The following is a 12,690-nucleotide window of genomic DNA, read 5'->3' on the forward strand; positions in this document are numbered from 1 at the left end:
ATATATTTTCTGCTCCCCTTCCTGTCAACATAATAGCGTATGCAGACGACCTCACAATGCTTTCCTCAGGTAACACAGAAAGAGACCTGCTAGAACACGGCAATAAGTTCTTAGAATTCCTGCGTCAATGGTCCTTTAAGAACTACCTAAGGGTAAACATCACGAAGACCAAAGCAATAATATTCCGAGCTAAAAACAGAATGGTGCGTGCAAATTTTGACCTTTGGTTAGGAAACAAAAAAATTGATGTCGTGCCAGCTGTGAAATGTCTTGGTGTTGTTTGGACCGAATCACTTAATTGGGATAAACATACTGAGAATATCTGCGCTAAAATAAACAAGATTAATGGCATCCTATGCCGCCAGAGGCACACACTTCCGCCTAGAGTTAAATTATTAATTTACAATGCATTTATATTGCCACATATAACTTATTGTCTCATGGTCTGGGGGACTACAACCAAGCAAAACCAAATGAAAATTCTAATGGCGCAAAAACGAGCAATTAGATTAATAGCTAATGTGCCATGGTGTACTCATACGGCTTCCTACTTTGCAAGGTTCAGTATCATGAAACTCTCAGAGTTATTCCCATTCAAGTTAATCTCTATGTATAAAAATGCTGTTTCAACTAAGAATGATCTCCTCTTATCAAGTTTCAACCTCATTCGTTCGATTCCATCTTATAACACACGGAACAAAATGTCATGGTCCGTACCTTTCTGCCGCACTACATACGGTAAGCAGTCAGTGACATATAGTCTACCACACTACCTCAATATTCTGCACAAGAACAACATCATACTTGAAAAGACTTCACGGCACAAATTAATAACACTTATTCCTTTGTTTGAATGTGTTTGAATGTGTTCCTTTGTTTGAATGTGCATCATTTTGACATCATGATTAGAACATATATATATATATAGCTTTGTGTATCTTCTTTCTACTTGATTTGTATCTCGGTTGATTATAAATGCGTTTCCTGTACATAAAAATTTTGAGCAGTTTCTTTTGTCCAATAATGTCGAGTGATAACAGAGGCATAACGTCATGCAAATGTTGATGTATATATTTTGTGGCTGTATTTTCTTTTGTGCTTGTGAGTGCGCTCTTCCACTGCTGTTGTGATTAGCTGCCAGGCGATACCACCGGCAGGAGGCGCAGGGTGGCCCTCAAGCTGCACCAACGCAGCTTTTTGCCTTGCGTCCTCTCTCCTCTGTTACTGATGTAACCTTGTGAGAGTTAATAAAGATGTATGTATGTATGTATGTATCCTTAGTCCGGGACACCGCATGACGATGCCCCCTCTCGCGGCCGCTTTACTAGGGAAGGGGGAAGGTGAGGATTCTGAGTACGTGCCCACACCATGTGAGATATCGCAGATATCTCCGCAGTGCGGGCGGCGCCCATCTGTGTTCGGATCAAAGTGTTTTGCTATGGCAGGACAGAGAAGAGTTCCTGTCTGCAGGCGCCGCAGAGTTCGCTCCTCCGCCTTACTCAGCCCCTTGGCAGTGCCGGGTAGAGGCGGTGGCGGTCGCACTAATGAATTAAGTTTTCGCGGAACCGCAGAAGCGGTTTACGAGCTGCTGAGCCAGAAGAGCTAGGAGGAAGAGCCCGGTGTGTGAGCGCTCGGGGGACTTATTGCCTCGTACACCCTGGTGGCCAGGAGCCCAGATTACCTTTGTGCGAGTTGCATCGGCGGAAGCCCGCCTTAGAATTTGGGAGGGAAGAGATGACATTTCCCCTGCAGGATAGTGTTCACAGGCCCGGTGAATGTCTGTGATAACCGTTCTCGATTTTGGATTGAGCGCCGCTCGTTCTGTGTTTCAGGCACTGTAGGCTCGTTGTTTTTCTTTGCTGGGTCGGCGGCACGTCTGGCGGCAATATTAGTTTGATAGTAGTATTAGCTAACGAAGACGACGATGTGCAATGAACAGTCCGCGAGAATCTGCATATTAGTCCGATAGCAGCATTCATTGAAGAGGACGGTGTACAGCTCTCGTGCCGGCGGAGCTGATCTGTTCACGGCGCTAGGGGTTTCGATACCAGTCGCAACAATGTTTGCTTTATTTACTTATGTGCTTATTTATGGATCCGCTTGGTTACACAGACGGCGGCGACGCAGCTCTAAAAATGGGGACGCATTTATTTGAAATACACATGAGCAACGTCCGAGTGAGCCTCGGCTAATCATTTCTTCCGTAAACGGACTACGGACAAACAAGGCTCCCAGGGGCAGCTCCGAATTCCTTGTCCGCAAGTGTCCTGTTAAAAAAAATTTATTCGGTAAATTCAATGTGCGCCAATGTCGAAAGTCGTACAGCCGGACTAGAGTGCATAAGGTGGTGTTTTTGATAACTTATCACATCGCCGCAAAATAGCACGCCTGGCACTCTTCCATAAAATTTATCACGTTTCGCACCATGGCAGCTTCTTCCAATCACGAGAAACTTTTTCTCCGCGCTGTAATCAACCGTTAAAAGTTAAAAATCATTCATACCTTGAATTATAGTCGATTAGAATATCTTGCCATGGCACATTAGAAATGGAAGTAAGCTGAACGAGTTTCAGGACCTCCTAACTCAAATATCTGTGTAGCATTGTTTATTGCTTCGATCACTTGTTTCATTCAGATATATTGTTACTTTGCCTAGATAGCGTTAAGGGCCCCGTGTCGCAGAAAAGCCGGGGTCGGCGTCGGCGGTGTTGGCCGTGAGCGAGAAATCCCAGAAGCATTAATAAACAAAATTCTTTCGGGACGTAGCTTGGATTAGCCTACAAGGTTTTAGCTGATCTAATGTGTTGCCTTCCAGTTTTTGGAGTCGGTTTTGATGTCTAGCTGTCGGGGCAATCGATGTTTAAGTCACTGAGGACTTGTCGGCCAGTCCTAGTTGTGGAGAGCCGTACCACCTGCGCCGTAAGCTGTGCCTCTATAAGCTCATCTATAGTGTTGTGCACACCCAGTCGTAAGAGCCGGTCCGTCGATGTTGCAAGAGAGAGGCCCAGGGCCTTCTTGTAGGCTGTTCTGATTATGACGTCGAGGTTTTTGATGTCACTCTTCTTAAGGCGGAGGTAGGGAGCTGCGTAGACGATGCGGCTTACGACGAAAGCCTGCACCAGTCGCAGAGTATCTTCTTCTCGCATCCCTGATTTCCACGTCGTTATCCTGGCGATCATCCTGGCGACTTGCTCGCTCACGAGCCGCAGTTTCTGGAGGATGAGGAGTTTGTTGCCGTTGTTATTTATGTACAGACCCAGTATTTTGAGGGCCTGAACTTACTTGATGGGTGAGTTGTCAACGCGGATGTTGATGGTGTCTTGATCACTGCCTTTACGGAAGACTATGAGTTCAGATTTTTCGGGTGAGCACGTTAGTCCACACACCCGTGCATAATTTCGAACTGTTGTCGACGCTGTTTGTAGCTGTTCGTCAATCATTCCCATACTTCCAGTGGTTGTACAGATGGTTATATCATCAGCGAATGGGGTGCGGCGTATACCCTGCAGCCGATTGAGAAGAGGTGGGAGATTTAGGAGCGCAATGCTGAAGGCAAGTTGGATTAGTACTGCGCCTTGCGGAGTGCCTGTCGTGCCCATCTTCACTTCCGTTGTGTGTTTTGTGCCGGCGCTGATGTTGATGGTTCTGTCCGTGAGGAAATCGCAGATGTACGAGTAGACTCGCTGGCCACACTTCGTGCTGTGGAGGTTGTTGAGGATTGTGGAGTGCTTGACATTGTCAAACGCTCCCTTGAGGTCGACGGTTAGAAGCGCTCGGTAACTGTTTGTACGTGCGGGATCAATGACTTCGCGTTTGATTTGCAGAAGCACATCATGAGTGGACAAGTGTGCCCTGAATCCAAACATCGTGTGGGGAAGTAGCTCGTTGTCCCCAAGATAGTTGAGACGCGCGTAGACTGCCTTTTTCATGAGTTTGCCTACGCACGACGAGAGATATGGGGCGCATGCTTTCGATGCTGATTTTCTTGCCGGGCTTCGGGATAAAGTGTACAATTCGCTGTGTTCCATGCTTGTGGAATGGTGCCGGTGCGCCAGCATTCGTTTATGTAATCCGTCAGTTGCTGCAGAGCCTCTGTGCCGAGGTTGGCCAGAAGCCCGACCGTAATTTTGTCTTACCGCGGGGCTGTGCCTCGGCGCATATCTGCTAGTGCTGCAATGATTTCCTCCAAAGTGAAGTCTCTATCTAGGTTTTCGTTCAGTTCCCCCCGGTACTCCTTACTCAAGGGTTGTGGGTCTCTCGCGGTGCAGATGTAGCGACGCGAGAGTTAATCCACGAGTTCATGATCCGTGCCTTGAAAACTGTGTAGGGCTCGATGCAAATTTTTTTGTTGTTCACTCTTTGCTTTCAGAGGGTCAATTGGGCATCGCAGAACGTTCCACGTCGCCTTGGCGTCTAGGCGGCCTTTGAGGGATTCGCACTTTGTTAGTCAATTGGTGCGAACGAGGTCCCATGCGTTTTGTTCCGCTTGAATAGTAAGCTTGGCTATTCGAATTATAAGTTTCCGATTGTGTCTTTGTTTTTTTCCACCGTTTTATGAGACTTCATAAAGATGTAGGAGGTGGTTGTCAGCAGCTGGGTCGTCACGGAGGGATTTTGTTAGCTTTTCTTTGAGGTCATGAATGGAGGCCGCCCAATCTTCGTAACTGTGCCGATGCAGCTAGTTTGGTGTCCTTCCTTAATGTCTCCCAGTCTGTAATTCGGGCTTACCCTCGTGGTTTGGTGTGCTTGTTGCTTTCGAAGATGGTCTGCAGCACGCAGTGATCACTGCCTAACGTTTCTCCCGTATTAAGCCACTCATAGTTGCGGGCACTGCGGACGAGCGTCAGGTCGGGGGAAGTATCCCGTGTTATGGTGGTGCCGACTCGCGTCGGGTGCTGCGGGTCCGTGAGTAGGGTCAGGGCCATTTCGGCGATGGCGGATGCTAGTTTTCTGCCTTTCTCGTCTTCCCTCGGGTATCCCCATAGGGGGCTAGAAGCATTAAAGTCGCTAACTATAGCTAGGGGAGCTTTTTGAGCTTCTCTTAGTGCTTTAAGAAAGATCGTGTCGAATGCTACGCGGTGCTGTTTGGGGCGACTATATATATTGAGTATATAGGTGCCCTTGCTGTTTCTTTGCTGTGGTAGTAGTTTTATGAAGGTATATTCAATGGCGCTGTCTAGATTAAGGTCTACAGTGGTTGCCGTGCATGATTTGCGGACCAAGATGCATGTCGAGGGATTTGTTTGATGTGTTCAGTATCCTCTGATCTTAGCCTTCATATTCACTTCTTGCATTGCTATTATTTGCGGCGTAAGGGCATGAGAGTCTACGTATTGTTGTAGTGGTTCCCTCTTTCGTTTTAGTCCCCTGCAGTTCCACTGTTGGATGGCAAGTTTAGGTCTTGGTTGTGGTGCCATGTTGAACACTAGAAATGGGGGTCTCATCATGTGGTGCGCCCTCAGGTTGTAGATCTAGCTGAGTGCTTAGTAGGCGACGAGTTCCCATTTTACCCTGTAGCTCTGTGCCCTTGTTACGAGAAACATCTGATAATTTTCGAAGTTTGCGGTCAATTCTAATCTCCTGCGCTTGTATCCTTATTAGAACTGGTTCGAGGTTTTCCACCATGGGTTTAATAACTGATTCGAACATGCTTTTGATTGTCGTCTCGATCATAATTTTTAATTTATTTTCCGTGAGGTCTTGAATTGTTTTTTCCAAGCGAGTTATGCGTTCCTCAGTTTGGGGGTGCTCCGCATATTGCGGCTTTGGTGCCTGCGGTGGTGGTGCCTGCGGAGTTGGTGCCTGGTGTGGTGCGTCTCGTGGAGATTCTTGCTTCTCGGTGGTGCTAGTGCCGAACTGGTGTGGAAACGGAGGGGGTAGCTCTGCCTTATCTTCTTCCATCGGACATGCCTGTTGCGTCGATGGAGGTAATGTATTGTTTGGCCACTGTCCACTCCAGCCTCCTTGCACATCGCAGCTGGCGTGGACAGTGGCTTAGCCGAGCTCAGCGTTCGGTCCATATGGGAACAGGAATTCCTGACCACTCATATGGGAGAACATCCCGCTCCTCTCGCTCGTAACGCCTCCTACGGCTGCGAAAACCTCGCGAAATACTTGCATAGACCTCTTCTTTGAGAACCAGGCATTAGAGCAGCAAGTCGAGCATATATTTATCTATTTTTCCGACCACAAAGCTTCCTTCATGACAATCAAGAACTGTTAGCGGAGTGCTTCTTGGAGAAAGAATACTGTGAAAATTAACAAGTTGTCTCTAATTGTACACACATGTCCTGCTCGAAATCTTTGCCCCAATCTATCGAAAAACTGAAACGGTTGGTGTGCTGCGCTCAAATTTCACATTACGAAATAACGTAACTATCGGCATTTTTTTTTTTTTCGTTTTAAGGCGAAAACCTTTAATGCCTCATCGTTGTCAACAGAAGGTTGTCAGCAGAGGTGTCACGCTTTTCGGTTGGTCTAAATAGTTTTTTTTTTATTTCCTTTCCTCAAATGCAATTTTCATTTTCTTCATAACGCCCCGCTTTCTCTTTCTTCTTTTACTCCCATTTCCTCCCTTCCTCTAAAAACGGATGACGGGTGTTCACCGATATGTGGGAGACATTCACTGCGTGATTTCTTTTAGGTTATTAATCAGCAATTATCCACCAATTAGTAATTTGTCATTACTTAGTAATTAGTCATTAAATATGTGTGACTTCATCCAGTGGTGACGTCACCAGTGCAACAGAGGAAGTCGAAGTGGTGCGGCAAACGCTTTCGCCTCTACGCACTTTAGACCTTCAAAGTGCCCCCTGACTTTTTTTTGTACCAGCAGTTGCCTTACTTCTATAATGCACTTTATTATTGGCTATAATCAGGTTGTTATTTTCTGATGTCTACAATGTATTGTTATGTATATGTATTGCACCGTTGTGTTCAGCTTCCCCCTATGGAAAACTCTCGACTAGAGGCCATTTACTGGCATATTGTATAAAAAAAACTAAACAGCCGTTGTGATGATGAGACAGAAAGTTCACTAATAAACGACAACAAGTCCCAAAGAAGACGACGTTTACATTGATGACGGCCAGAGGCTCGACGATAGTGCGTACTCATTGATTAAGATACATGCTGATTCAATTCGAGGCGCAATTCTCCGTCATGAAAGAAACCATCGTCCCTGGTTAATGAAACAAGGCTTCGAAATCTAGAGCATGTTTTTTCTGCGCTGCTGACATCATTCCAGCAGTTCATATCACGACTCTTCCGAGGCTCTTTATGCAGCATTTTCACACTATGTCGAACTGACGGCAAGTGAGAGGATGGAATGAGGCAGAAGAACTCCAAACGCACATCAAGTTCAAAATCACAGATGATTCCTTCCATGACCGTGAGGGTAACCTTGAGATACCTGTCCCTAGAATGCCATATAATGATTGTCGCTCTTTTCGTGACGCCAGATGCCGCACTAACACTGTCTAATGCCACAAAAGCATTTGGAAAGCCCAGTACGTACACTTTCTGGCCAAGGAAAGCTTCTGATGACAGGTGTATAGTGGAACTAAGCCTAAGCGTAGTAGGCGGCTTGGGTGAGCTCTCACTTATCAGTACCAGCCGTGAGTCCTCAGCAGTGCTCTCTCGCAGGTTATCTATACCAATCAGTGGATGCCCTGCCAACATTTCTAGCTTGCGGATAATGAGATTCTTCTCCGTGTTCAACGGTACGGACTCTCCTGAGTCAGAAGCTCCAGTAATGCCGCCTCCGCTTTCTTCCGAGTCTTCCGAAGATCGCTGGACTTCCGCCAGCGTCGTGGCCGCGTTGCCGGCGATTTGCGTCTCCCCGGCCCTTATGGTGTCTCCAGACTGAGTAAGCGAACGAACGGTTTCCAGCAATCTCGCGGTATCATTCCTCGACTCCTCGATGAGTGTGTTCATTTGACTCTGGAGAGCAGGCAGCTGGTCTTGAAGCGGGTATGCCACCATGGCTTTCAATTCCTCCACCGCTGCTCTGACGTCATGCACAGTAAGCCTGCTGTCCACGTCTCTAGCGGTGGTGGGATTGCCGCCTCTGCATCCGGCCACGTAGTGAGCGGCAAGCTGATTGTGTAACACTGCGTCTCCGCACTGCGGACACTCGAGAGCGTGGAATTCGCATTCGGTCTCATAGTGTCGGAGCATGATGTCCATGGAGCTCACAAACTCGCAGCCATGCGCTTCGTTCCAGCAGTGAGCCTTTAGAAAATAAAAATAAAAAGAACTGGTCAGTGGCAAATCAGTTCCGTGTAACAAATCGAGGAAGACCAAAACCTTCCCCTTGCACTCATTCGCGAAACGCACAAGCTTTACAGCGAAGCTGTTAGTAGCTCACATGTGGCGTGAGTGGCATCGCCGTCGTTGGCTTTCCAGAACACGTGACCATGACGCCACCAGACGAAAGTGTCAACATCATGTGACCTCATGTAACTCAAGTCACAGGCGCTGTACCGGCCAAGTGAGGACTAATTCCTTACTAGCAAGAGAAATAGGAAATGTAGTTTCTCGCAACTCCGCAAAAACTGAATGATTTGAGCATTTTTCCCGGAGTCGCGTGCTAGCACAAACGTCCTCCCTCATGAAGTTTGTGCTGCAGCAGCGAATAGAAACGAGATATCAGTCGGAACTAAGTTATTTATTGATCTAATTTCGCTTGGAAACCATGATGTAGGTAATGAACAAGGTTCCGAAGTCACCCTCACAAGGGTTGCTACTGCATCCGCTCAGTAAGCCAACGTGTGAAACGTGGCTGCTCTGTCGACAAAGCTTTTACACTCTTTCGAAGGAAATAACGATAGTAGCAGGAAAGAAAATTCTCTAGTGTTCTGCTTTCATATTACTTAGTTTCACCACACAGTCGCATGCGTTTGATCGCACAGTGTGCAGTGAGAGGCAGTATTAAACACCTTCGATATGCCTATAAACATGCAGTGATCTAAGTTAACGATATGAAGAGAACGAGGTATGTAATGAGAGAAATCATATATTTTTGTGAGGGCGCTGATTCCACTAACAAAGCTAGGCTAGAGGTTGCTAAGGGCATTTTTGCGCTGCTGAAAACAGTCATAGGCTTCAGAATTTTAACTTTAGGAGTTTGCTTCAACTGGTTGGAAGAAAAATATGTATGTATTTGAATAATATCAGCAAGCAACCGGATTTTTGCTGGAGAAGAATTTTTACTATGTTTTATACCATCTATATATTAAAAAGCTCTTGGGGATAGGGTAGCCACAGTTCGCACAAGAGAGGGTTAATGGGAGATATATGGGAGCGGCATTTGCGCTGCAGTGGGCGTAGTCAGGCTGCTGCTGCTGATGATGATGACATCATCTAGATTAGCTGAATGCCAACGGCCCAGCTGCTGCCTGTGTACAGCATTTCAGCGCGTCTGCTGCTGTCCAATGTGTGCCCTTTCTAGTCAAGGCTCTAAATCAAGAGCGAATAAACCCTAAGGCGTCTTTGTTCCTCGGAACTCTTCCTGGCTACCACTCCGGCAGCACTTCAGAACAATATAGCTTCCATGACGAAGGAACTGTGTCGGTTGAAAGGGATTTGGGAAAAAATAGTGGTGAACTGTCTACATGTATAACCAGCCTGTTGTACTAAGGAATTGCGAGGTATGTGATCGGGTCCACAGAGCTTTTTTTTCCCAAAACCTTAATTCCAATCAAAGCACCTATACTGAAAACTAGATTCGCCTGGGAACTGGTTTTGCTGTTCCTATCCAATTCGATGCGAATAGAGGTTTTCTCCGAATTATTCGCAAGATACTATTTCGAATGCTTGAGCCACCCAAGGCAATTGTACGAAGAAAAAGAAAGAATGAAGACGGACGAAAGCACTGTCAAGGTAAGCACATGAAGGTAAGTACATGCCACACGCTTTTATCCAGCGAACGGGGCGTCATGCGATTTTCGGGAGTTGCGTGAGTGCCGTCGGCTCCGTGGCGAGGAGCAGCTGGTCACGTGATTTCATGGTTGCGGGGCAGGCGAGCGCCGTAGGCTCAACGCGCGAAGGTGTGGCGAGGCGTTCCGGTGTCACGTGGCATGACGTCAGAGCCAAGCCTCAACTCCTCCTGGTTTGCGCAACGCATCCTTGGGAGCAGGCATTGCGCAACATGTCCGTGTACTGTGAATTGTCAGGGAGCGTTTACGAATCGCAAGCAGATCACACGCCCTTATTTTGCATCCTGAGCAATGGCGTGTGAGAGGCGCATTTCCTCAGAACGCAATGTTTGTGTGGACGCCGAGGAAAAAAGAACGCGGCTCAGCAAGTGTGCATTTATATGTGCTACTTACTACACTTAAGAACCAGTTCCACTGAGACTCAAGACAAAATCTCTTCTCTGACGCCTTGACAAAAGCTGGGCCCGAAACGAAACAACGGGGGCGACAGCTCCAATGCGCCTTTTATTTAGTGGTTGTTTGGTTTGGTTTATTGGGGTTTAACGTCCCAAAGCGACTGAGGCTATGAGAGACGCCGTAGGGAAGGGCTCCGGAAATTTATTTCAAGCAGCCTGCAAAAACATTTGTACAGCTATGCTTATCGGCATTGCGCATTAACCAGCGCAAGCTGTAATGGCTCCGGTTTCAGCCCATTTAAAATGCATTGAGCTGTAGGAGAAAGGTGGGGCGTGCTAGTGAAAATGTTCAATATGATCTCGACACCCGTCGCCTTTTTCCCTCTCAAGCTTCTTTGCTCTCCCGCTTTCCTTATCTTTCCTCTCCCCTAAACTTGGAGAGAGGATTTCCCACAATCGATTTAGCACCTGCCACGGTTTGCATATAGCGGTCAAGGAATTGAACTGAATTGAATTAAATTCCCTTAATTTCAGTTCAATTTAAAAAGCAAATAAATTATTTCATCCATAGTAAACTTTTCACGGCTGAAGCTGTACGTTAGCCTGTAGGATGCAAGGCTGTGAGCCCACGTTGCTGTCCGAAGCTACAACAACTTCAGCTTTAACAACACTCACCTTCAACTCCCTCGCTTTCCTCTCGGAGAGAGGATTCCAGCCGCACTCATCATCAGCGTAGACTTCCCCGTCCAGCGGACAAACGCCGCCGCCATCTTGTGAGCTGGCTCTGTGGCACGACTCGCAGAGAAAATGCGCGCAGGGAAGAGCCACCGTCCTCCTGGGAATCATGCGGCAGAGGCCGCAGATGCGGATGTCGGGCACGGCCTCGGCGAACCGCGTCGGTCGCCAATTGACGCCAGCGACGTGGTCGCGCAGTCGGTACAGCACCCTGGGCCCCTGATCTGGCATGGCGGTGTTCTCAGCCTCCGCTCCTGCACTGACGCAAAACAGTAACGTATCTCCTGCAGGCGGACACCGCCCTGTCGTCCGTTGCTTTCGTAACGCGAAGATATCACGGGTCTGTGTCCTTCGCTTGAGCGACCCTTCCTCCGCCGTCGGCTATCATCGGCAACTCAAAGATAATCGTCGTTCTTCTCCTCAACGACAGACCCTGTGCACTCTGTCGGTGGTCGGCGCATTTATGGGCCAAAAGGGCTGCTATGAACAAGAGTTTTATCATTGAAACCAAAGTGCATTAAATAATCAGCTCATAGAGTTCTTTCTTGTTTCTCCTACTAGTGTGCTATCCTTGTCTGCCATGTTACCCCATGAAGGTTCACGTGTCTGCACAAATTAAAAAAAAAATGCTTCGCTTCCTGGAAGGTATAGAAATGTACGTCACTTGACAAACAACTGCACGCCGCTCTATGCTGACACGGGGAGAAAAGTGCGACCAACTTCCGGCCCTGTAAAAGGGAGAAACCTCCGCTGTTGCTACGCTCCCGCCTGCTCTATAGATAACGCTCTAAAATTTGTCAGTGTAAATTATGGCTACCCCTGCACTGCAGATTACAGAGACCGGTCTGCCCGCGTAAATAGTGATGTCCCGAGCGAGAAATGTGCACACATCAGTTATGGAAAGCATGTCACTTTGGCGAGGGATCAACGCGGAGGCTTTCTACGTTGTTCCCTGAATGCAGTCATAAGCAATATTAGTGCTAAATCTGCAGAAATGAGGAGCGAAAAATGAGCGGAATAACTCCACTGCGTTTGTTTTCATGTCACACAAAAAAAACGTAGAGCAATAAAAAAATGATGAACATTGTCGCGAGAATTACAAAGCGTCGCAAAATGAATGGCCCCAAATGCATTCAGGAAAAATTTCAGTCACAAATCCTAATATATTAAGTTCAACAGTCACAACGAAATTTGCCGTCAATTATTTACGAACTAATTTTAGTACAATTAGGAAGGCAGTTGAATGTATATTGAGGTCACTCATTAACCAAATTCGGCATCTCATCCTTGGAAAACTATAAGTAATGAGATGAGCGTTAGCACTTGGAGGCATGTCGTGTTCAGCGCCATCACTCTGATTATTCTTCTTTACACATCACGAAAAAAAAAACAGTTTAATGGGCTCAACTCTGCAAATAAGCGAAATATCGGATTTTCTGCTTTATTTTACTAACACGTACTTTTTTCATGCCTAACACCTCTGAGATGCTCAATTTTAGCAGAATTTAAAATTTCCAACGCACACTCCCAGCTGATCGCACGAGACAACACTTGTATTCATTTTTTTTCACATTTCTCTGAAGCGGTCTAATATGAATAAGCTCTAAAACAAAAAGAGGTCA

General features: G+C 46.9%; 1 protein-coding gene across 3 annotated transcripts in view; it reads right to left on the reverse strand.

Annotated features, from left to right (window-relative positions):
- Positions 1–11,936, reverse strand: part of LOC149335780 (cathepsin L1-like) — a 56,530-nt gene extending 44,594 nt beyond the window's left edge. For 2 of the 3 annotated variants that reach the window (XM_089552357.1, XM_089552356.1), the window contains exon 1: positions 11,009–11,936. In XM_089552357.1, the coding sequence (XP_089408483.1) occupies positions 11,009–11,299 (291 nt within the window). In that variant the 5' untranslated portion in view covers positions 11,300–11,936. Of the gene's footprint in view, positions 1–6,840; positions 8,233–11,008 lie in introns of those variants that run through there. The other variant, XM_089552355.1, reaches the window with a different exon arrangement.
- Positions 11,937–12,690: the final 754 nt, after the last annotated feature.

The sequence above is a fragment of the Amblyomma mixtum genome, chromosome 7 (assembly GCF_055824585.1).
Source record: "Amblyomma mixtum isolate Tamu chromosome 7, ASM5582458v1, whole genome shotgun sequence".
In the NCBI taxonomy this organism is placed as follows: Eukaryota; Metazoa; Arthropoda; class Arachnida; order Ixodida; family Ixodidae; genus Amblyomma; species Amblyomma mixtum.